The sequence below is a fragment of the Dama dama genome, chromosome 24 (assembly GCF_033118175.1).
Source record: "Dama dama isolate Ldn47 chromosome 24, ASM3311817v1, whole genome shotgun sequence".
NCBI lineage: Eukaryota > Metazoa > Chordata > Mammalia > Artiodactyla > Cervidae > Dama > Dama dama.
In genome coordinates, this window is record NC_083704.1 from 59,546,142 (window position 1) to 59,570,371 (window position 24,230).

The 24,230-nt window shown below is 46.6% G+C and overlaps 1 protein-coding gene across 5 annotated transcripts in view; it reads left to right on the top strand.

The window, feature by feature from the left end:
* Positions 1–24,230, top strand: part of ATG7 (autophagy related 7) — a 410,364-nt gene that overhangs the window by 260,541 nt on the left and 125,593 nt on the right. The window contains exon 19 of one of the 5 annotated variants that reach the window (XM_061128852.1): positions 15,911–15,996. The exons of 3 other annotated variants lie outside the window; for them this stretch is intronic. In XM_061128852.1, coding sequence (XP_060984835.1) covers positions 15,911–15,973 — 63 coding nt within the window. In that variant the 3' untranslated portion in view covers positions 15,974–15,996. Of the gene's footprint in view, positions 1–14,111; positions 14,139–15,910; positions 15,997–24,230 lie in introns of those variants that run through there. One more of the 5 variants, XM_061128856.1, reaches the window with a different exon arrangement.

Consider the following 24,230-nt stretch of genomic DNA (forward strand, 5'->3'; position numbering starts at 1 on the left):
TCCAAAGACAGATTCCCCAAATCCCCTTGTTTTAAGTAATGGCAGCATCCTTAGAATGTTAAATGTGTAGTATCTGAGGAGTCTGTTTAAAAACTGGCCATATTAGACAGTAACACTCCCAGAGCATATGAAGGCCTGAACCTGGCCTGGTCAGAAGGCCTGCATTCATGGCCCAGCTCCAAGCAATGGCCACAACTGCCCTGTTCACTCCTGTGGCAGGAGAGGGCCATGTGCAGTGGCCCCTGTGAGACCTTGGGTCATATGCTCCACTGGGCTTCCTTTTCCGTATTTGTTGAATGGGATCAGTAATTTCTACTCTGCACAATTACTGTGAGCATTAAATAAGAAAGCGCCCAACAAAGCAAAAGATAGATCAATTGGGAATCGAGCTCCATCAAAGTTTGCAACTTTGTGCTTCAAAGGACACTATCAAGAAAGGAAAAGAATTAGAGAATAAAGGTGTTTCTGTTTTTGCAATTCATTTTTCTGATTAGGAGCCAGTATCCAGAATATTTACATAGGGATTTCTTATAGCTCAATAATAAAAAATCACTAATCCAATTTTAAAATGGCCAATGGATTTAAATTGGCATTTTTTGAAGATATACAGATGTCCAGTAAGTCCATTTAAAAAAGGGTGCTTGGCATCATTAACCGTCAGAGAAATGCAAATCAAAACCACTGTGAGATACCACTGCAGGCCCACTAAGATGACTATAAAAGATGAGAGTAATAAGTATTGGTGAGGCATGGAGAAATTGGAACCCTCACACACTGTTGCTTGGAGTGTAAAATGGTGCAGTCACTTTGGAAAACAGTCTGGCAGTTCCTCACAAAGTTAAATAGAATTACCATAGGGCTCTGTTCTTCCCCTTCTAGGCGTATAAGCAAGAGAAATGAAAACTAATGTTCACACAGAAACTTGTACACACGTGATTATAACAGCATTCTTTATCATAATTTCCAGAAAGTAGAAACCACCCACAGGCCCATCACCTGGTGAACAGATCAATCAAATGTGGATATTACGCTTGGAATAATAATGGAATATTATTTGGTAATAAAAAAGAAAGGCACGTGTTATAATGTGGATGAAGGATGAACCTTGAAATCATTGTGCTGAGTGAAGTAGGCCAGTCACAAAAGGCCACGTATTACAGTATTTCATTTGTACGAAATGTCCAGAATTAAAAAGTCCATAGAGTCAAAGCAGATTAGGGGTTCCTGGGAAGTGGGGTGTGTGCGGAGACTTGGGGGGAAATGAGGAGTGACTGCTTCTGGGTAAGGGTTTCTTTCTGATTGTGTTCCATTTCTGATAAGTGTTCCATTCTTGGATTGTGATGATGATTGCACCTTGTGAATGTGCTAAAACCTTTGAATAATTCACATCAACGGGTGAGTTGTGTGGCGTGTGGATTTTTTCCCTATAAAATATTTTTTAAAAGAAAGGAAGCACATAGCCCCGAGGCACATGCTTGGCCCTCCCCGGCTTCTGTCTCCTCCTTTCTCCGTCTGGGTCCTGGTGGTTGTGGGTATTTTCTGTTTGTGACAACGAGCTCATTCTAAGAGTAAACTTGGTGTAGATGTGACAATGATTTCTTCCATTTTTACTGTGCCTTCATTTTCAAAGCTGTGGTCTCTGCACACCTCATTGAACCCTTTCTCCTACCACCGGGAGCCAGTAGATACTTTGTTGAGTTGTTGTTCAGTTGCTGAGTTGTGTCTGACTCTTTGCAAACCCACGAACTGCAGCATGCCAGGCTTCCCTGTCCTTCACTGTCTCCCCAGGTTTGCTTAAACTGCCACTCAGCCATCTCATCCTCTGTCGCCTCCTCCTCCTCTTGCCCTCAGCCTTTCCCGGCATCAGGGTCTTTGCCAGTGAGTCGGCTGTTCGCATCAGGTGGCCAAAGTACTGGAGCTTCGGCGTCAGCATCAGTGTTTCCAGTGAATCTTGCAGTTGGATCTCCTTGCAGTGCAAGGGACTCTCAGGAGTCTTCTCTAGTACCACAGAGCCCACTGGTGAACCGCCTCCCTTGTGGGCCCCTTAGGAGGAGACAGTCAGGGCCACCCTGATGGGGGGTGAAGGGAAGACAGGCGTGCCCTGCAGTCTGTTGTTGTTTAAGCTGAAGTGGGCATCTGAAAGATCCAAATCCCAACCTGGCTCTGAATCTTCAAAATTTCACTCTTTGTTACAGGATTTTATCTTCTCCCCAAGATATTTGTGTGTGTGTGTGTGTGTGTGTGAGAAGTCTCAAACATACATAAAAGTTTACAGAAAAGTGAAATGAATACCCGGTACCTTCCTCTTGGATTTGTCTGTTCATGTTTTGCCACACCTGCTTATCTCTTGCTCTTCCTTTCCTCACACATCGCATACATATTCACACATTTTCTCTTTTCCTGAACTGTTTGAAAGCAAGTTCCGTATACAGTGACACTCCCTCCCCTCCTATATTTTTTTAATCTGATAAACATTCAGATACTCTTCTATGTAAATAGAATACTGTTGTCATCACAGAATAAAGAACAATAATTCTGTATCACCACCTGAAATCCAACACAAACTCAAAATGTCCCAATAGTTCGCAGGGTTTTAAAGGCACCTTTTAGGCCATTGTTTGCTTTCTCCTTAAGTTTGTATCTTTATACATAAGCAGTTTTTGAAATAATAATTAAGCATCAGTCCCTTGGTGTAGAAACTTGAGCATATCTGTTAAGCTGTCTTCGCACCCTCATCTCTGCATGAGGAGACACACTTCTCCCGCTAGGCTGTGTCCCCTCTGTCCTGCTGTCCCACACAGGCCTCTTCCACTTGAGGTTATCTCCTGGGCATGCTGGTCTGACGGAAGCAGTCCTGAAGGCCAGCCTACCCCTCCACAGAGTCCCCAGCGCCTGAGGCTTTGAAGGAGGCAGGAATGGGACTCCGGGACCTACTTCTGATGTTTGCAAAAGCCAAATGGGAATACAACATTTAAACTGTTGAGATGACATTGACCAGCTAAGCCATCAGGCTGTTCCCCCACCACCGTCATCACCCCCCGAATTCCATCATCTCCCAGTGGAATGGCATGCTGAACAGCCTGACCCGTCCTAAAGCTCTCCTCCTCGGCAGCCTATGTGTGACTTTGAATTATAAACGCATTGAGATAAAGGAGTGCATTTTGTCGGGTAGGAGGGATTTCTCAGCCTGTGATAGAGAAAGTGGGGATGAGGAAGTGGAGCACCGCTGGCCCAGACTTGCTGACCGCAGCGGAGGGTCCTGGGGGCCTGGGAGGTGGGCTCGCCGTTTGGCCCATGACCCCAGTCCTAGGGGCTGTATTTTTACAGCTGATCCCTCTCACTTGCAAACATGACATCTGCGCTGTGTTGTTCTTGGGGTGTTTCCATGTTTTCATACTGTGAAATTAAATTGATTCTCGGTTCTGAAATCTTCATTTTGATCCATCTTGCTTCTCACCTTAGCTCTGGCAGAGCACGGAGGGACAGGGATGGGAAATATTCTATAGTGTATATTTTTATTAATATTGTTCATATTGAAGCCTGGCTCCTGTCGGTCAACAAATATTTATTGACCCCTTTCCAGTTTCATGGCTAGGTGGGGATTCAATGAGGTACGGGCCAGGCCTTCCCAAGACTGGCAACGCATAGCTGGGCACATGTTCAGAAGCCCATCCCAAGTCCACCCTGCTCTTAATTCCTCCGTCTGTTCTCGTCCCTCCTAAACAGTTCTGCTTTCCTCTGGGGTCTTCATTGTAAACCTGGACATTCCAGTCACCAGATTTCTGCCCCCCAAGCTTGACGTACTCTGCTTTCTTGATTTCCACTGTCTTCTCACCTAACTACAGCTTCATATAAAAGAACTCTACTCAGCGAGTCCTCCAGCAAACAACTAGCTGCTCGGCTTCCCTCACCACCACCACCCGCTAAGGAAGAAAGAGTTTTGTCTGAGGTGGGAGCTTGGGCTGCTCCTTTCTCCACAGCACACCCGTTTCTTGTTGTCGGTTAGGGCTCAGCTCTCCCTTCTCTCAAGCGTCCGTGCAGCATCGGGAGGCCACACCTCGTAGGGCTGGGAAGGGGACTGCTCAGGCCATCTGTGCTGGCCAAGTGTGGGGCCAGAGGCCGGCGTGAGGCCGCCTCTTTCAGCCCAGATGGGGATGGCCAGCCCGTGTCACAGCCTCAGGACACAAGCCCTCAGTCTCCACTGCAGTCTAAAAAAATCATCCTTGCCGTGCACCCAGATCTGTAATTAGGAACATAAATGACGTGGTATAGGCCTCACACAAATGAACAGTTGTGGAGCATTATGGGCCCCTGTGGATTATTTGACTTGAAGAAAAGGACAGGGCTGGGGGGGTGGGGGGAAAGCTGGTTGCTGTTGGACAAATTGCTACCAGATGTAGATTTCAATAAACACCACACTGCTGTCCCCTCTTGCCCGAAGGTGCTGTGAATTTCTCGAGGCAAAAGAGCAATCAGTAAACTGGCGACTGTCCCACTGTGAGGAGTCTCCTGGTGTCGCTGGCCCCGGCCGCTCGTCCAGGGTACAAGAGTACAAGACAGACCCCCGGGGCCTCTCTCCCTTACCTGACATGTTAGAGGAGAGAAATACACTTAAAATGCAGCAGCCAGATCCCATGGGACCTAAAGGAAGTCTGGAACTGTGGTTCGAATGTCACAAAAAGAAAGTGTCACTAGAGAGTGGAGATGGTGCTTTAAGAGATGACAGGGGGTTTTCTTACATATGCTGATTGTAATAGCCTTGCGTGAACCTACTGCAGTCAATGAATATTAATATTAATAACCTCCTGGGGTCACATGAAGAAAGCCCACTTTCCTTCTCCCCCATTGAGTCTACAGATGAGAGGAAGGGGGCATTAGAGCAGTCTTTATGGTGGCCCATATGGTAAAGAATGTGCCTGCAATGTGGGAGACCCGGGTTCGATCCCCGGGTTGGGAAGATCCCCCAGAGAAGGGAATGGCAGCCCACTCCAGTATTCTTGTCTGGCGAATTCCATGGACAGAGGAGCCTGGTGGGCTACAGTCCATGGCGTCGCAGAGAGTAAGACACAACTGAGCGACTAACACTTTAACTTTACAAGTAAAAAGCGGGCAGCCTTTGCTGTCCCCCGGGAAGTCAAAGCTCAGATGCTGCGTGTCTGCCTTCACCAGTGCTGCCGCGGTCCAGCCAGCACTGCCTGGGAGTCTGAGACTGAAAGGTCGCAGAGCCATCACACTGCTTTGCTGTGCCTTGAAGGGAGTGGAAAGAGACTGAGATTGAGAGGGAGGGAGAGGCAATGTGACTGGTCTCAGCTTCGTTTACTAACACACTCCTCATGCTCCTTAGAGCGATTCTAGACACAGAGACTCCCCTGACCCTCCGATAAAAGGGCCAGCACCAAACGGACAGTCGGCCTGAATCCAGCACGCACGTCTGCATCACTGTCTGCTTCTCTCATCTGCTCTTCTCAGTTAGATGTCCAGCTTCTTGAAGGAAAGGACCACCTTTCCCATTCTCATCGGCTAACAGGTGCTGTGCACATGAGTACTCAGGAAAGTATACATCGATTGGATGGCAAGAAAAGGTTTTATGTAAAAAACGCATCAACTACTGAGACCACATTCCTGTTTTGAATTGTGTGTAAGAGCTTTAGGGGCTTAGAGCTCATTGGAAATCCTGGAGTTGAAGTAAGTTCAACGACGTCAAGTTTTTATTTGGCCCTCAGTTGACAGATCTCTGCCAGTTGAACTCTGGGGGGCTCCCCGTCTCAAAGGGTGGTCTGATTGTCCTTCAGATGATGGTGATGTGATGGGTAACTTCTGAGAGCTTGCTGTGTTTCAGATGTGTCAGTGAGCATTTGTTTGGGTTATCTCATTTAGTCTTTACAAGCATTTTATTTCACAGATGAGGAAATCAAGGTGCCTAGAGGCTAAGTAAGTTGCCCAAGTTGACGTAGCTAGTATGTGTTGGAGCCAAGTCATTTGGCTCTAAAACCTGTGTTTTTAACTATTACCTTACAATATGTCTATTTGTTGGACTTGCCTTAGAGTTAGTTAAATTCCTGTCCTAAATGGCAGACCTTGTATGTTGGCCCATGGTTTTCACCTTTCCTAAACCTGTCTTCTCCGGATAGGTGCTTTGGTGGATCGTCACGGTGCATGAGTCGTACCCCTTTGGGTCAGAAACTCAGTTTTGCCAGAGCTTGAAGACTAACTCCCAATAGCCAAGCTCGTAAGAAACTGATATATAAAACACATTGTTACAGTTCTGTCTGCCATTTCCCATCCATACATGGGGAGGCAGTTGGGAGTTGGGAGGTTTCATGATAACCTCATGGACCTGTGATCCCCCAGGAACTGAAGGGTCTTGCTTTCCGGTGAGATCATCTTGCTAATCTCTGGACAAAGGCAGACACATGAACAGATGGTTGCAGAAACTCTGGGCTCCCTTTCTCAGACTCCATGTGGAACCTGATGCCACCTGTAAACAGTCTTCTAGAGTTATGTCGATCACTTTCTTAGTTACAACGAGTCTCCTGACGTGGCTCCTGTGTCACTTTGATTGACATGGGAAGCCCCCCGTATCCTCAACTGCTTTTCTATAACCTCTTCAGTAGACTAACTTCCACACATGGCCAGGGTCCTCCGGCATGTGTCAGTTCTACTAATTCCATTCTCCGAGGCTCACCTTGTTTTTAGGATCTGCAGGGAGACCTCTGTGTACCCACTCTGATATGTGCTAAGGACAGTCATTATCGCAGGGGAACATCTCAAGCACCTTACTAGAAACCCGGGAGAGACATTCCTTTGATCTTAATGGCAGGAAGATGACAAACTGGGTGTATTTGAAAACAGGCTAAAATTTCTGAGTCATTACCAAGGAGGGTGTCTTTTGAAAAGGATAGGTCAAGTCTATCTGCTTGATCAGTAGCGATAAAGGGGAATGTTTGTAGGCCTGATCAGCACCCAGTGAGATGGATCCCTGGATAGCATCTACCCAGCAGTGCTGAACCGAAAGGGAAATGATGGGCCTTCTGGCCCGAGCGTCCAACTGGTACACGGGCCTCAGCCAGCTAACACGAGTGTGGCTGTCGTGGCCGAGAGAGAACCCTGGGAGGTCTGCAAATGTTTATTCTTGGACTGTGAGCAGCTAGAAGGCAGACACTAGGTTTTACTCCAGTCTGTGATTCCAGCATCTGGCATGGAAGCTAGCATGCCCCAGAAAATAACAAGAGTTTTTTTGTTGTTTTTTTTTAATGAATGAGATTCCATGTATATGAAATACCCAGCATAAGCAAATCTATAGAGACATAGAATAGATGAGTGGTTGTTAGGAGATGGTGGGGGTGAAGGGAGAGTTGGGGGAAATCATGATGGGTCCTGGGTTTTGGGGGGATGATGCAAATGTCCTGGAATTAAACAGTGGTGATGGTTTCTCAATTCCGTGAAGACATGTAAACCACAGAATTTTACAGTTTAAATTGGTGAATCGTATGGTCTGTGAATTATGTGGCATGTGAGTTGTATCTCAACAAATTTAATTTTAAAATGAATGAGAATTTGTTGCTGGTGGGGATATAAAATAGCACAGGCCTTTTTGAAGACAGTTGGGTAGCTTCTTACAAAACAAGTCGTCTGTTCTTAGTTTATGATTCAGGATTGTGCTCCTAGGTATTTATTCAAAGGAGTTGGGAACTTATGTCCCCACAAAAACCTGCACATGACTATTTAGGGGAGCTGTATAATATAGCCACCCAAGCTGAAAGCAACCAAGGTGTCCTTCAATAGGTGAATGGATTTTTTTAAAAAAAAACCAAAACAACAACAAAAAAAAACAGGGATACATTCATACAGTGGAATATTATTCAGCAGTAAAAAGAGATGAACCATGAAATGACAAAAAGACATGGAGGAGCTTTAAATGCATGTTGCTGAGTGAAAGGCCTCAGTCTGAAAAGGCTGCTTACTGTGTAATTACTTGGTGATCTGACTTTCTGGAAAAGGTGAAACTATAGAAATAGTTTAAAGATCAGTGGTTGCTGGAGGCTCAGGAGGAGGAAGGAAGTTAAGTAGGTGCGCAAAGGAGGTTTTCATGACGTATTCTGTATAACACTGTAGCAATGGGCACTTGTCTAAACCCACAGAACTATAAAACCAGAGTGAGCCCCAGCGTGAAATACGGGCTGGAGTTAATAATAATGTGTCACGAGTGTTCCCATCCGTTGTAACAAGTGTGCCGCCCTAATGCCAGAGGTTAATAATAAGGAAACTGTGAGGCTTGAGGAGAGAACACATGGAACTCGACTCAATTTTCTGTAAATCTAAAACTTCCCTTAAAGTCTGTTAACTTGAAAAGTAGCAACAAAAATTAATACGGCAGACACTTAGTTCATGCCATGCATTACTGCCATTGGTATTATTTGCTTCAAGTTTTTCTTTCTTTAAGGTAAAAGAAATGTTACAGATGAGCCGCCCCCACCCCACTTACTTCCCTCACCCTTCTGAAGGGAAACCACTACTACTAGTGCCTGCCCTCACTTTTTTTTTTTTTTTTTGCCCTCACTTTTATATTTTTATATTGAATGAATTGTATTTTCCAGGTGTTTACAAACAATACACTAAGTTGCATAAGCTGTGTTTTGCAACTTGCATTTTTCATGCAACCTGATGCTTTAAAGATCTGTCCATGTTGCTAAATATAGGTCTAATGCTTTTATCTTTAAAAAAAAATTTTTTTAATTCTAGTATCATATTCTCTTGTAGATATGTTACTTCGTGTTATTTTTCCATTTCTCTGTTGATGGATGTTTAGATTATTTCTGATTTTGTTGTTACCACCAGTGCTGCAATAAAATAGTTTTTGACATAAAAAAATAAAATGAATGAGAAGGCAAAACCCATAAGAAAGCCCACTAGACATTACACAAATGAAAGGGGTAAGACCAGGGCATTCTAAAAAACAAACTCATTCATTCCGATCTGATCTGTTAGAGTCCCAACGAGTTAACCCTTGAGGAATAGAGAACCACTTACCAAGCTTGTGTTTACATAATCAGCTAACTAGTTATTACATAGACTTGAGATCCATAATAAGGACCATTTTAAAAGCCGAGTCACCTTAGGGTTGAAAAGTTGTTAGGAACTGAGGTTTATAGAGTAAAGCAGAAGAGATGAACACTTTTCCGAAACACAAATATTGTGGATACTAGTGTCCAGACCCATTCTCTTCAGTATTTTTTATGCACCATAAGATCTCCAAGTTTCCAACAGTATTCCACAACTCACCAGCATTCACTGAGCACCTACTGTGTGTCCACTGCCAGCCCAAGGGAGGACCAGTTCTTGTCTGCTGAAAGTGTCAAGCGTCCTGGGCTCTAGGAAGCACAGTGACATTCCAGCGGGGGACAGGCCCACGTACCGCTGAACTGAGCAGTCTGTTAAAACCCAGAAAGGATATTGAAAGCAAACAGCTCTTCCTTGCTTACCAAGCATGGAGTACCTACAGCCCATGCCTGAAGAGTTGTTTAGTAGCTCAGTCGTGTCCGACTGTTTTGCGACTCCATGGACTATAGTCCATCAGGCTCCTCTGTCCCTGGGATTTCCCAGGCACTGATACTGGAGTGGGTTGCCATTTCCTTCTCCAGGGGATCTGCTTGATCCAGGGATCAAGCCTACATTTCCTGCGTCTCCTGCATTGCAGGCAGGTTCTTTATCACTGAGCCACCAGGTAAGCCCTGCCTAAAGAGAGCCATGCTCAAACTGGAAGATTCGTACAGCTAGAGGAAGGGTGGTCAGTTTGACATTGAGTGGGGGCTGCAAGTTTTCTGGATTCCAGGAGAAGAGAACAGATTGAGTCATGGACCTTCTTGCCCTGTGGCCTGAGCCCTGACAGTCCTTGAAGCTTGAAAAGTCTGGTCCACAACCTTTATTAACTTTTTTTTTTCCCACCTAGAAGAAAGCCAAGAAATTTCAGAGTAGTTCTCAGAGTAATCCAGAATCATCTTCGCAAAAAAAAAAGGATAATCCCAGAGAGCTCAGAGGGATAAAAAGATGCGCTTGCTGAAAAGAATATTTCCCAACCTCTGCTAGCCTTCGGAGCCAACAAAAGGAAAACCTCGGCCTGTGTTTAATGAGTGAGAGAGCACAGCTCAAAATGGGTGGAGAAGGAGGCTATTTAAAAGACCCTAAAGTGCTGCAGCTGTTCTGGCTAATTTCTCTCATCTCAGTGATGTTCCAAGCCCTTTGTCTTCTCTGTGGGGCGAATTCATCTGGCTCTCCCATGAGTCATCCTGCCCACAAATAATCTTTCTCGGAGTAGCCCTTATGAAAATAGACAATTCACATTGCATTGTGTGAATTGGCAATGTGTGTCCCTTCCCTGGGTGGGCCGCGCTGCGTCTGCTCCGCCTGCATCCACACACACGGCAGGGCTTTCTGAGGCCCGAGTGCGCCCTGAGCCGGGAGACCTCAGAACCCCGAATCTGAGGCAGGCAAAGAAGGCTGCAGACAGCAGGCTCCCATCCCTCCTCCAGGCATCTAGAGCTCATAGGTGGCACCTTGGCCTCACGGGTTTCATGAGAATTATCTATGGAAAAGTAGACAGCATCAGAGGAAATTCTGTGTCATTAAACATTACTAGCATTTCAACCTGGACCTTGCTAAACTTTTCCTCTTTAGTATTTTCTTCTCTATCTGGCCAGCAGATCTGACCAACCAGCATTCTTACTTAAAATCTCCCTAGGGAGACACTGAGCCCTTTGAGGTAGAGACTAGAATGGATCTATGTTGTTTTTGCTCCTTAGCAGAATTCCCTCTTTCCCTATTGATTTTAGTCTAAGAACCCATCCTGGACCCCTGCTCTCATCCCGTGTGCTTTTTCTGGTGGAGTGGACTCCCCCTTTGGCTCAGGGCTGGAGTCTGTATTTGAGGCCCCGAATAGTCACGCCCTCGTATTCCTCCAGTCATGATGATTGGTGCAGATATGGGTGTAGGACCCAGTGACAGCCATGGGATCCAATGAGACTTGGGCTGGGAGGCGGGGCTAGGACTGGGGGGGGGGGGGGGCGTTGCCAGCATGAGCTCTGGGCGGGGAGCAGCCTTCTAGTGCTCCTGAGTGGAGAGCCAGTTTGCACGTGGAAACCACACATGGAAGAGAGTTGAGTCTCTCTGAGCTAAGAGAATGAGAGGGTGAGGACAGTCACAGCCTTATCCTCCGAGGCCCAAATTGAGCTGCCCTGGGGGTGCCGTTATCTTGGTCTCTCAGCCTGTGAGCCAGGTCTCCTGTTGCCTTGAGTAAAGCAAGGTCCGGGGGCCACATAGGATGAGATGGTTGGATGGCATCATCTCAATGGACATGAGTTTGAGCAAGCTCTGGGAGATGGTAAAGGACAGGGAAGCCTGGCGTGTTGCATGTAGTCCGTGGGGTCGCAGAGAGTCAGACACGATTTAGTGACTGGACAACGGAAGCAAGGTTGAGTTCCCTGTCGCTCACAACCAAGAGTTCCAACGCATTCAGGGGCAGCGTCTCAGTCAGCCCAGCACCCGGTAGAGTGCCTGGCATGCAGAGGAAGCTCAGTATGTGTTTCCTGCACAAAGTCTCATTCAGTCGAACAGATGTTTATTGAACACTCATGAGGAACCTAGCCTGGTTCTGGATCTTACAGGACCGCGCTGTCCAATACAGCAGCCTCTAGCCACATGTGGCTCTTTAACTGCACATTTAAATTGGTGAAAATTCAGTTTAAAAAAGCTTCAGATCCCAAGTCATACCCTCCACATCTCAAGTGCTCAGTAGCTGCAGGAGGCTGGTGACCACCATACTGGACAATACAGATAGAAAACATTCTCATCGTTGCAGAAAGCTCTTGAGAACGGTGCTACTGCAGAGATACAGACATGCACAAGACTCAGAACATGCCTCCAAGAAGCTATATCTTGCCTTCCTTAGGGGATCTAAACCCTTGGGGGCAGAGGGGAAAAATAAGCCCATTTTTCTGGATACTCCACCCAGTCCCCAACCACCATGTCTGCCCAACCAGAAACACAACACTACTTGGACGTGAAAATGTAATACAAAGAGGCAGAGACTTGCGAAGTTCCCTTCCTTCTTTAACCCTGATTTTTGTCACCTCTTCCTGTTTATGCTGCTCTGCTCTCTCTTCTGACAGTGTCCGGCCTCTCCAGGCCCCAGTGGTAGAGGGGGGACCCATCTGCAAATGCAGGTCTTTAGTCTACAGCCGCCCCAGGTGTGAGCGGCCCAAGGGGGTGTATTTCGGGGCCCTCGGCAGGCTCAGCTTCCACTGTGTCTCCTTCCAGAGGACACTGTGCAAGCGCCCTGTGCTGCGGAGACAGGTCAGCTCTGGGGCATGACCGTACCTCCCCGCGTGGGACTTCCCAGGGCCCTTGCTCACTCATCACCAACAATTACAATGTTTACAGACACAGTAAAAGCCGTTAAGAGGAAAAGCCGCCTTCCTGCTCTTCCTCCGCTTCCACAAAGGGGAGGACCGATGCCAGGTTTATAAAACGGAGGCACTGCAGCTGCCTTTGGGTCCACCTTAAGGCGAGATCAAAAGTTTGTTGTTGGTTTTTTCTTCCCCCAACTCTTCCGCTAGGAAGAACTGTGCTGGGGCAGTGGCGTTGTCAGTAACCGGTCCTTCTCTCAGTTGGTAAATCACTGGGCATGATCAACAGCGGCTTTGAAGTGAGTGGCGCGGCACCTCTGTTGGTTCTCCCACAGCAGATGGCGGCCGTGGGTGACAATGGGCAGGAGGCAGAGGGCTGAGCTTCCCGGGATGAAAGGGACATTTCACGTGGGGGACAACCGGGGTCTCTCCTTGGGGGTATAATTGGTCCTTCATGCATTGTTATCAAGGGTTCTCCCAGCACCTACAAGAATTATTCTTCCCAGTTTAATCAGTGCTAAATATGTGAAACAGTTTACATTCTAATGGAGGGAAATCAGGGTTCCAGCAAATATAATAACCTCACATTGTGTAGGATTTAGTAGACACGTCATGACTTTACTAGTTCAGTGGTGACAGGTAGATTTCAGCTCATGCCCCTCTTACCACTTGTTCTTGGCCACTTGGAGGGTTGGGTCAGGAAGGATTTTTTGAGACCAGTTTCAGGGTCAGCAAGGAACATGGTCACAGAAGCAGGAAAGACAGTCATCTGTCATGAGTACCTAAGATACTGAGGATGGCATATGTGTTGAATATTTGTTCTAGGTCTTGAGCCCTATGACGTCAGGGACATTTATTTTTTTAATTAAAAAAAATATATATTTTTAAAAATCTTTCGGCCACACGGCACATCATGTGCGATCTTAACTCCCCGACCAGGGATCAAACCCGCACCCCCTGTATTGGTAGCACGGAGTCTTAATCATGGACCACCAGGGAAGTCCCCAGGGACATTTCTTAGTAGTATAGTCTCAGGATCCAGCACATTGCCTCATGTAGTAATTAACCATTAAGTATACACTGGATAAATGAGCAATTCAATTTCCTAGTTTTAGAATGGCCCCATGATTCTAAGTGAATGACGCACATTAAAGGCCTTAACAGTAAAGCCTTTTTGCAACAGAAGTATTTCCCAGAGAATTTTGATTTTTTTTTTTTATGGATCTAGTACCTTGATTTTTTTTTATAAAGCCCTCTAATATTTTGCTATAATAAAACAATAAATTTCAAGAATTTCAAAATTAAAAACTAAGTAAACGTCCTCATTTTCTATTTAAGTTGTGTAGAGAGGAATCTTGGCATCTTAGAACAGAAGCCTGACAGATTTAGGTTTTACTTACAGCTCAACCGTTAACCCACTATGTGACCTTAAGCTAGTCACTTCTCTCTGGGTCTCAGTGTCCTCTATAAAATGAGAGAATTGCAGTCAGTGAGCTCTTTGATTCTGCGAATCAGGATAGAGGATGAGAAAGAGAACTGGTTTCAGCAACATAATCTGTCTTTGGCATAGCTGATAGCTTCTCTGATTCCAGCTTCACTTTCTGTCAAAGGAGCAGTGATCCTGGGGAAATGTAGGGTAGGAGTGTGTGTGTGACATTTTTAATGATGAACCACAACAGTAAAATGAGTCTTTTTTTGGTGTCTCTGCAGAATGTTACATAAGATTTGCCCTGTTTTCCAAGAGGACTGTGGTACGTGTAATGTATAAAAATGTAATATATCACCTCAAACTCATGTCTTGGCTGGCATTCAGCATGAAGACTCTGACAGTTATGTTTTTTTCTTATATTTATGTACATTCTACCTGATTCTAAAAAGAATATTTAAGATAGTTATAGTCAAAACCATAGACATAACTAAATCTGTAAGCCTTTAGGATGAGATTAAAAGGACAAGAGCCAAGTTTTGTGTTTTTAGAGTCATTATGTTAGGAAACATAAACTAAGGGAAACTTCCAAAGTTGAACATGGAGTTTAACTCCGTGGTTCCTGGCAGCCAGAGCGAATAGGGAGGTAACGGGCTGCTTCATCTTCCTTGTCTGATAACAGCCAGGATGATTGGCTGTGGACGGAAACAATGGAGAATGCAGGCACAGTTTGTCAGCCTGCCAGGCCTGTTCGAAGAGCCTCGTATATTACCAAGGCAATAGCCATCACTTAATGATCGATAATGGCTATTTTACTCACTGTTTGGGGGGACTTTCACCAGACCACCACACAAAATAGTAGGAGCTGATGCTTGCTTTTTTCGTACGTATGTGCCAAACACGGTTCTGAGCACCTTATCTAATAGTACGACATCCGGTCCTTGAAGCAGCTCTGTGAGGTAGGAGCAGCGCTGAGGCCTGTGGTCTTACCCGCTGCACCGGCCGCCGCTCTCACCTCTGAGGTCATGCAGAGATTTCACTTGAGGCACACAGCTCAACTCCCAGCATCCGAGCCATCTCAGGACAGAGCATCTCATTTAAAGGACAGTTACCAGCTAGACAGTAGGCAGCTGCTGTAGCCACAGCTACCTAATCGGGCGGGTCCGTTGTTTGCTCACTGAGTTAAAACTGTTCTTCCCGTGTTGCTTTAACGTGGCATGTTGCGTTTTAAAGGAACAGTGTGCACTCTGTCTAAGCATCCTTTCCCTCATCTCCGTGTTCGTGAGGCCACATCATACATCTGCCGCCTGCCACCTTGTCCTCGAGCATCTTTCATCTACATCAGGATGCCAGCCGACTCATTCAAGAGGGTGGCTGCCTGGGAAGCTGTGTTGAGAAAGGGTCTCAGGCCTGGTTCAGATGGGATGAGAGAGGTTCATGGCTGAGTCGTCACATCTGCCGAGGGCAAGCACGAGTGCATGTCTTTGCCAGCCATGGTCTAGTTCAAAGTCAGGGCTTCCCTCTGCACCCTGTGGCTTCTGAGATGGTTTTCCCTTCAAGAGGAGAAGACAATGGAATGGTTCACATAATTGACACAGTTCCTTAATTCATTGCACAACAATATATTGAATTCTCTCTTTGTACAAGGCACATAATAAAAAGATTAATAAGTCTTAAGTCTCTTTCTCCAAAAAAAATTTTTTGTAGCCACAGACATATAAATTTAGCAAATCATTTCCATACAGTGACGTAATGCTTATGAAGTGCTGTTGTAAGGACAGACAGGCATCACAGAGATGGTGCCGTGAGTCCAAACCCAATTCAGTCCTGTCTGTGGACCCTCTGAAGGAGTATGTTTTGACAGCCATTGGGCTTCCCTGATGGCTCGGACGGTGAAGAATCCTCCTGCAATGCAAGAGACCCGGGTTCTATCCCTGGGTCGGGAAGATCCCCTGGAGGAGGTCTTGGCAACCCAAGCCAGTATTCTTGCCTGGAGAATCCCGTGGACAGAGGAGCCTGGCAGGCTGCAGTCCATGGGATCACAAAGAGTAGGACATGACTGAGTGACTTTCACTTTTGGCAGGGCCAGCGTCCCCAAGATTTTTGGGCAGCTGTCGTCATCACTGGGCATACAGCACCATCATGAGCAGGCTGTCTCTTTGGATCTTGATGCAGTTCCTCACCCAGGAACAGAGGATAAAATGGACTCTGTCATGATTGGTCAGCGTTTCTCAAGGTTGGCTCTGAGTAAGAACTTCAAGAAGGATGAAGCCAGGGATCTGGGGAGTCAGTCCCGGGGAGGGGGAGTCCAACACTCAAAGGGAAAGGCCGAAAAGCCAGAGATGGGCCAGCATCTCTGTGTGAACTAGGAAATATGTTCTCTCCAGACGTGTGACAACCGTAGGAGACAGTGATGGGGTCAGAAATGGCACCACTGGGGCTGAAGAACCCCAAACAAAGTCATTTTGAAGCTGACCTTTGATTTCAGAGAGAGCTTTGCCCTAATCGTGTCTGAGATTTCCACCGAGTATTTTCCCTTCTCACTGCCTTGTGAAGACAGGCGTCCCAGATCCGCTCTGAGGCAGGTGAGGAGACCCAGCCTGCGGTCTGAGATTGCACAGTGAATAATCGAACAAAGACTCACGGGACAGCACTTCATCTCTCTCACCGCACACTTGCTCTTCAGTTTAATGCTGAGCCTGAGGAGAATTCTTCTCAGTGGTTTTAAGAAAATAACAAAGTTTTATACTGTGTTTAATCACCAAGAAACAAAACATTACAACCGAGAGGACACTTTGGAAATCACCTCGTCCGCTGCTCTTGTTCTGAGATATGGACTCTGAATCCAGGAGTCAGCTCCAAATACCACGGGGGGTTCAGGTGTTAAACCTCCTCAGCCCTCCCTGTCCTTTTTCTAAGTGGAAGTACCTGCAGGAGTGGTTTAAGGGTCTCCGCTCCTCCTCCCAGGACTCAGTGTAAGACATCTTCGCCGACGGTGCGGTGTTAAAGAACCTGCGTGCAATGCAGGAGATTCACGTTCAGTCCTTGGGTCAGGAAGATCCCCTGGAGGAGGGAATGGCAACCCACTCCAGTGTTCTTGCCTGGAGAATCCCATGGACAGAGGAGCCTGGCGGGCTACAGTCCCCGGAATCACAAAAAGTGAGACACAACTGAGCAACTAAGTGGACACAAAGAACTTTGTAAACCTCTTTCATTCATTCGTTCAGCAAACATTATTGCACAGTTGCAAAGTACCAGGCATGGACATAGCCTCTGGGAACACAACAGTGAAGAAAGAGAAGGCTCTGTTGGTGTGGAAGTTAACATTCTAGAGATATTTAGCTTCACCAAGACTCATCTAGATGATATATTAATCAGTTCAGTTCAGTCACTCAGTCGTGTCTGACTCTTTGCGACTCCATGAACCTCAGCACCACCTCCTGGAGTCCACCCAAACCCATGTCCATCAAGTCGGTGATGCCATCCAAGCATCTCATCCTCTGTTGTCCCCTTTTCCTCCTGCCCTCAATCTTTGCCAGCATCAGGGTCTTTTCCAATGAGTCAGTTCTTCACATCCAGTGGCCAAGGTATTGCAGTTTCAGTTTCAGCATCAGTCCTTCCAATGAATAGTCAGGACTGATCTCCTTTAGGATGGACTGGTTGGATCTCCTTACCGTCCAAGGGACTCTCAAGAGTTCTCCAACACCACAGTTCAAAAGCATCAATTCTTTGGCACAGAGCTTTCTTTATAGTCCAACTCTCACATCCATACATGACCACTGGAAAAACCATAGCCTTGACTAAACAGACTTTGGTTGGCAAAATAATGTCTCTGCTTTTTAATATGCTGTCTAGGTTGGTCATAACTTTCCTTCCAAGGAGTAAGCGTCTTTTAATTTCATGGCTGCAATCACCACCTGCAGAGATTTTGGAGCCCAGAAAAATAAAGTCAGCCACTGTTTCCCTATCTATTTGCCGTGAGGTGATGGGACTGGATGCCATGATCTTTGTTTTCTGAATGTTGAGCTTTAAGCCAACTTTTTCACTCTCCTCTTTCACTTTCATCAAGAGGCTCTTTAATTCTTCTTCACTTTCTGCCATAAGGGTGGTGTCATCTGCATAGCTGAGGTTATTGATATTTCTCCCGGCAATCTTGATTCCAGCTTGTGCTTCCTCCAGCCCAGCGTTTCTCATGATGTACTCTGCATGTAAGTTAAATAAGCAGGGTGACAATATACAGCCTTGACGTACTCCTTTTCCTATTTGGAACCAGTCTGTTGGTCCATGTCCAGTTCTAACTGTTGCTTCCTGACCTGCATATAGGTTTCTCAAGAGGTGGGTCAGGTGGTCTGGTACTCCCATCTCTTTTGGAATTTTCCACAGTTTATTGTGATCCACACAGTCAAAGACTTTGGCATAGTCAATAAAGCAGAAATAGATGTTTTTCTGGAACTCTCTTGCTTTTTCGATGATCCAACGGACGTTGGCAATTTGATCTCTGGTTCCTCTGCCTTTTCCAAAACCAGCTTGAACATCTGGAAGTTCACGGTTCACGTATTGCTGAAGCCTGGCTTGGAGAATTTTGAGCATTACTTTACCAGCGTGTGAGATGAGTGCAGTGGTGCGGTAGTTTGAGCGTTCTTTGGCATTGCCTTTCTTTGGGATGGGAATGAAAACGGACCTTTCCTTTTTTTTGGCTCACTCTAAACTTGCACCTTGTGCTCAGCTGCCCACCACGTAAGCAATCTGCTGGGGCCCTGGGCAGTCCCCCACCCTCAGCCTGCACCTGAGTTCCAGGCCTTTATGAGGGGCCCTGGCTCCCCATCCTCCACCCCATTTGTAGATTTCTACCCATTTATCTGACTCTTCCATTTCCTGACAGCCACTGACTTGAGTCTGCAGCAGAAAATTCAGCGTCCTCTGTCCTGAAGGACTCAGATGGCTGACCAGAAACAGAAATGGCCTCCCTTTAGGGTGTTACATGGCAGCTCTGCTGTCCTTGTCTGCTTCCGGGCGAACCGACTGGCACAGAAGCATCTCTTCACTGCCCCTTGGTAATGCTGCACGAAATGTTGTCTCCCATAATCCATGCCTCCCAAAAGCCCCTAAACCCTCAGCTTTGTCAAACCAGTCATTTTACCACCTTGTAATAGCAATTGTGAGTGAACTTTTTCCCCCCACCCCAGAAGGGGTATTTCTCATCCTTATCTGCATCTAGACTTGGTAGATGTAGGTAGGGTCTACATCTAGACTCTCCATGGCTGGTACCCTTTCTAAATTATCCAGAACGCTGTTGGCTTCAAGAGACACACACCCAACTTGAATCATCAGAGGCAAAGGGAAGTCATGGGGCACTGAACACAATGAAAGGAAAGGTGGGTCAAGCAAACCTTGGGCAAAGCTGCAGTTTCAGAGCAGCACGAACAGGTGTTCTCCCTGCAGACGGGCGTCTTCCTCCAGGCAGGAAGTGTGGCCGCTGGCCACTTCAGGCACCTGACTCGGACCAGCCCCCAACCCAGATCCAGAACTCACGGCCCAGCTTGCATCTGTTCCTTATTTGGGGTCAGCCAGAATGAGCCAGAGAGGCAGGGTCTGAAAAGGAACAGGGCTGGCATGAGGAGAGGAAGATACTGGCCATTACCAGGAGACAGGAGGTGCTGGGCAAGCAGAACTGAAAGTGTTGGTACAAACCTGACTGCACCAAGAGAGGGATGACAAAGTGATTTAAGCAGTGAGAGGCGTGATGCGCGTTCGAAAAATAATACATATTCAGAGAGGTTTCCCTCGCCGGCTTTCCCTTCACCGACCCTCCTGATAGATGGACTCCTCACCGCCTTGGTCCAGCACAACCTGGTGCCCATGGGAGGCGGGATGCTCCCAGCCCGCAGGCTGGCTTCCAGGACACCCCACTCTTTTCTGCTTCCACCGGGTGAGGCATATGCTCTCCAGGAGTCACTTGTGTTTCTTGCCAGACATGGAAACGCCAGATGGACTTATGGTTGTAATTATACCACTTAAGTAAATATCCCCAAAGTGAAAAAAAAAAAAGCACAAAAGAAAGTTATTTCTATGAAAATCAAGTTTAGTTCAGGAAGATTCAATGACAGTAGCTAGAAGCAACAACTCTTCTGCAGTGGGGAGAGGGTTTGACCTTTTATTCCAGAACAGGTTCTAGAGTCTAATCCCCTCTATACAAATTCTGTGTGTTCAGTCGCTCAGTCGTGTCCAACTCTTTTGTGATCCCATGGACTGTAGCCCACCAGGCTCCTCTGTCCATGGGATTCTCCAGGCAAGAATACTGGAGTGGGTTGCCATTCCCTTCTCCAGGGGATCTTCCCGACCCAGGGATCGAACCCGTGTCTCTTCCATCTCCTGCATTGGCAGGTGGATTCTTGATCACTGCGCCACCTGGGAAACCAAATTCTAGCTCACCACGAACAAACTGTGCAACCTTGGGCGAGTGGTGGGACCTTCCTGAGATGGAGACCCTGCACCGTAAAATGGAAACAGTGATAACTTTGTCAGGGGATTCCGAACCCTAAGGTGATGTGTTTACAGCACTGAACACCGTCCCTGGCACATAGTAAGCTCTCAGAAATGGGACCACTGTCACAGTCGTAGTTACCACTCACAGTCTGAAGTGAGACATGTATGTTTACACTGTTCCACACCGCCCATGTCAAGTGGTCTAATGAGAGGATGTCATTTCCATTAAAGAATTTAATAAATGTCTTTCTGGTAGTAACAGAAGTAAATGTTTGACCATAGAGATAAATTAACCATTACTTATCAAATCAGCTTGTGAAAGTTTAAATAATATCATTAATGTAAAAGCTACCTCTGATTCCCTTTGCTATACAGCAGAAACTAACACAACATTGTAAATCAACTATACACCAATAAAAACTTTTTTTTTTAATAGCAAAGTAAATTAAAAAAAGAAAAGGCTGCCTCCATGAAAATGTGGTTTACTAGGATGAATCTGTAATATATCCTTCCTCTCTAATGTGTGTCCCGTGTGTGCTTAGTCGCTCAGTCGTGTCTGATTCTGCGACCCCATGGACTGTAGCCCACCAGGCTCCTCTGTCCATGGGATTCTCCAGGCACGAATACTGGAGTGGGTTGCCATGACCTCCTCCAGGGGGTCTTCCCGACCCAGGGATTGAACCCGCATCTCCTGCATTGCAGGCATATTCTTTACCCTCTGAGCCATCTGGGAAACCCCCTTCCCTAATATGAGGCTTTTGTAAAAGTTACAAAGCCAAGGATGTGAAGCAGGGGAGATTTGGAAAATCTCCAAGTGCATAAGAACCCTGTTGTCGGCCCTACTCATGGCTTTGCTTTCTGGATCCATATTCTAGAAGCTGCAACATTCTTTTCATTTGTGCCTTTCACAGAGGGCAGTAAAATTTAGTTCTAATTATATTTAGGGCATCTGGATCCTAGTCAGCGTTTCTGGCTCCGTTTTAGAACCTAAAGTCTGCGGCTTATTCCTAATGTGGAAAATGGAATAATCCCCCAGGCCTCAGAAGAAGAGCTCCAGCATCCAAGCTGCCGTTACTATAGCAAGACGCTGCCTCAGACATCACAAGACTTGTTAAACAAGGAAACATGATTACAGTGGATTAGAGAAACTTGCCAGGGCCTTGAAGGATTTATTACTTTTTGAATTCTGAATGAGACATAAATGTGCTTTTCCCCTTTTAATTTTGGACCCCATACGGAGAAGGTAGAAAAAAAAAAATCCTTAAGCAAATTCTAGAATGCTTAGCTGCTTGCGTTGGGTTGGATGTCATATCCTAGTCATATTGCAATGGGCACGCATACTTGGCAGAGACGCAAAGCAGTCTCTCCTTTCTCTCTGCACTGCCAAGATCGTTACTGCCCTGTCTCCCAGTGGGAGAAAAACGCGGCTCTTGGGGAGTCTTCTGGAAGGCAACGTGGTGTAATGGAAAAAGCAATGCACTCGGAGGCATGAGGCCTGGACTGCGGCTTCCGCACTTATAAGCTCTGATTTTTCAACAGGTTACACTCGCTGAGCTTCAGTGTCCTTTTATGAAACATAAGAACAGTAATTCCCATCTCTGGCTTCCCAGGTGGCTCAGTGGTAACGAATCCACCTGTCAGTGCAGGAGACGCAGATTGATCCCTGGGGGCAAGATCCCCTGGAAGAGGAAATGGCAACCCACTCCAGTATTCTTGCTTGGGGAATCCCATGGACAGAGGGGCCTGGCAGGTTGTAGTCCATGGGATCGCAAGAGAGTTGGACACGACTGAGCAACTAAACACACACACACACACACACACACAATTCCCATCCCAGAGGGTGGCTTTAAGGTTTAAAGTGTGTTAAATATCACGTGAAAGTGAAGTCGCTCAGTCGTGTCCGACTCTTTGCGACCCCATGGACAGTAGCCTGCCCCAGGCTCCTCCATCCATGGGATTTTCTAGGCAAGAGTACTGGAGTGGGTTGCCATTTCCTTCTCCAGGAAATCTTCCCGACCCAGGGATCGAACCCAGGTCTCCTGCACCGTAGACAGACGCTTTACCGTCTGAGCCACCAGGGAAGTCAAAATATCGCAGATAGAATCTCAGATATTTTTTAGCACTGCTATCAAAATGGTGCCAGTAGCCTACTCAGATGACTTCATAGATCTTAGAATTTTGCTGATGTCCCCAAGGGAGACACTTATTTAAAAAAATAAAGGTGGTCTCTCACCTCATCTATTCTCCAAACTCTTTGATTTCTCTGGATATTAACGAGATGGCATGGTGTAGCAGTTAGGAACAGCTCAGGAATCAGACAGACCTGAGTTTACGTTCACTCCTTACTAGCTGTGAAACCTTGAACAATTTACCCAACTTCTGTTATCCTCAGTTTCCTCATCTGTATATTTTTCTTTGGATAGGAAAATAGTACCTCAGGCATTCTCTATCCCCTTTACCCTGTTTTATTTTCTATATGGCATTTATCACCTTCTGCAGTCTGTGTTTATTTTCCATCTTCCACTCCAGCACCCACTCTTAAGGGCAAAGACTTTATTATGTCTTGTTTACCATTTATATGTCTTGACAAGGATAGTGAGTGGTACACTACTGTTGTTTATCCTTTTGGCCTTTGACTTCTATTTTTAAAAAATCCCCCTCCTGGTGTCATGGCTAAATTTATATACAGTAGCCGAGTTAGCAACTGGGCAGAGTTGTTTTCTGTTTGGAAATACCTGTGTGCTTACAGTCGGGCTTCTGTTTCCTGAAGCTGCTGACCCGCCCTTCCATGGCACAGTTTGACTTATGATGTCAGAAGATTGACAGGCAGGAGTCTGACTCAGGGATTCAGCAGAGAAAGAGCAGGACTTTTCAGCCCGGCTCGCCCTCTGAGGCAGGGCAGGACAGGACTCAGAAAGGTCTTGGGTTTCGATTTATCTAGGAAGGTATTTAGCAAATTATTTTTAACCATTCAGATTTGATGCAGATCACCCAAGGAGTCCCCTTGCCCAGAGCATCCTCCTTGGCTTTTATCTACTCAGCACGAAGGAAACCACTGAAGATCCCAAGGTTTCCCACGGCCCCTCAGAGTGAGGCAGTGCAGACAGGTAAATGTTCAGGCTCTGAGTGTTAGCCCTCTCCCCCCGAGAGGTGGGGTTCATGGCCACAGCCATGTGAACCCCAAGAAGAGGAGCTCTTGACTCTCCGGCCTCAGTCTTTCAGGCCCTGTGAACTGGTTCTTCTAAATTCCTGTTGGACTGAGACGGACTTGGAGGGTGAGGTGGGGACTGTTCCTGAACACCCAGCCAGGGGTTGCATGTGGAAGGTTGCATGTGTGTGTTTTATGGGGGAAGGATTTGTGTCACTGAATCCTGAGGTCTGAAATAGGTCTGGAACCGCGGCCCTAGGTGGACCTGAGATACCTCACCGTGTTTGCAGACTCTGCAGCCCTGCCCCTGGCAGTCAGAGCCCTCTGTGGGAGGGCTGAGGATGGAGAGGCTGAAGCAGCACACAGCCGCCCAGTCTTGTTGGACCTCTGCATCGCGGCTCGCTCATCTCTTACTGACTTTGCTCTCTGCACGAACAATTAAGCCAGGCCCACTGGAATCCAAGTCCTGACTTGTCAGCAGAGGGCTTGGTTGAAGAAGTTCTGCAAACAAGATATGTCCACGGATTTGGCTTTAAGGATACAGTAAAGCCGCATCACCATCAAGCCTATCTGTTCATCAAGAGTTCCTTCCTTCAGTCACAAAGCCCTCCGCAGCCATTCCCACACTCTCAGACGAGGAACCAGGATCCATTTGACCTTTTCACCCCAGAACTGCAGGGCGAGAGCTGCATTTCCACCCCCGGTAGTACCAACATCCCTCTTGTCCGCCCCTTTCTCAGCAGCCTGACCGGAGTCCTTAGGGGCCTTC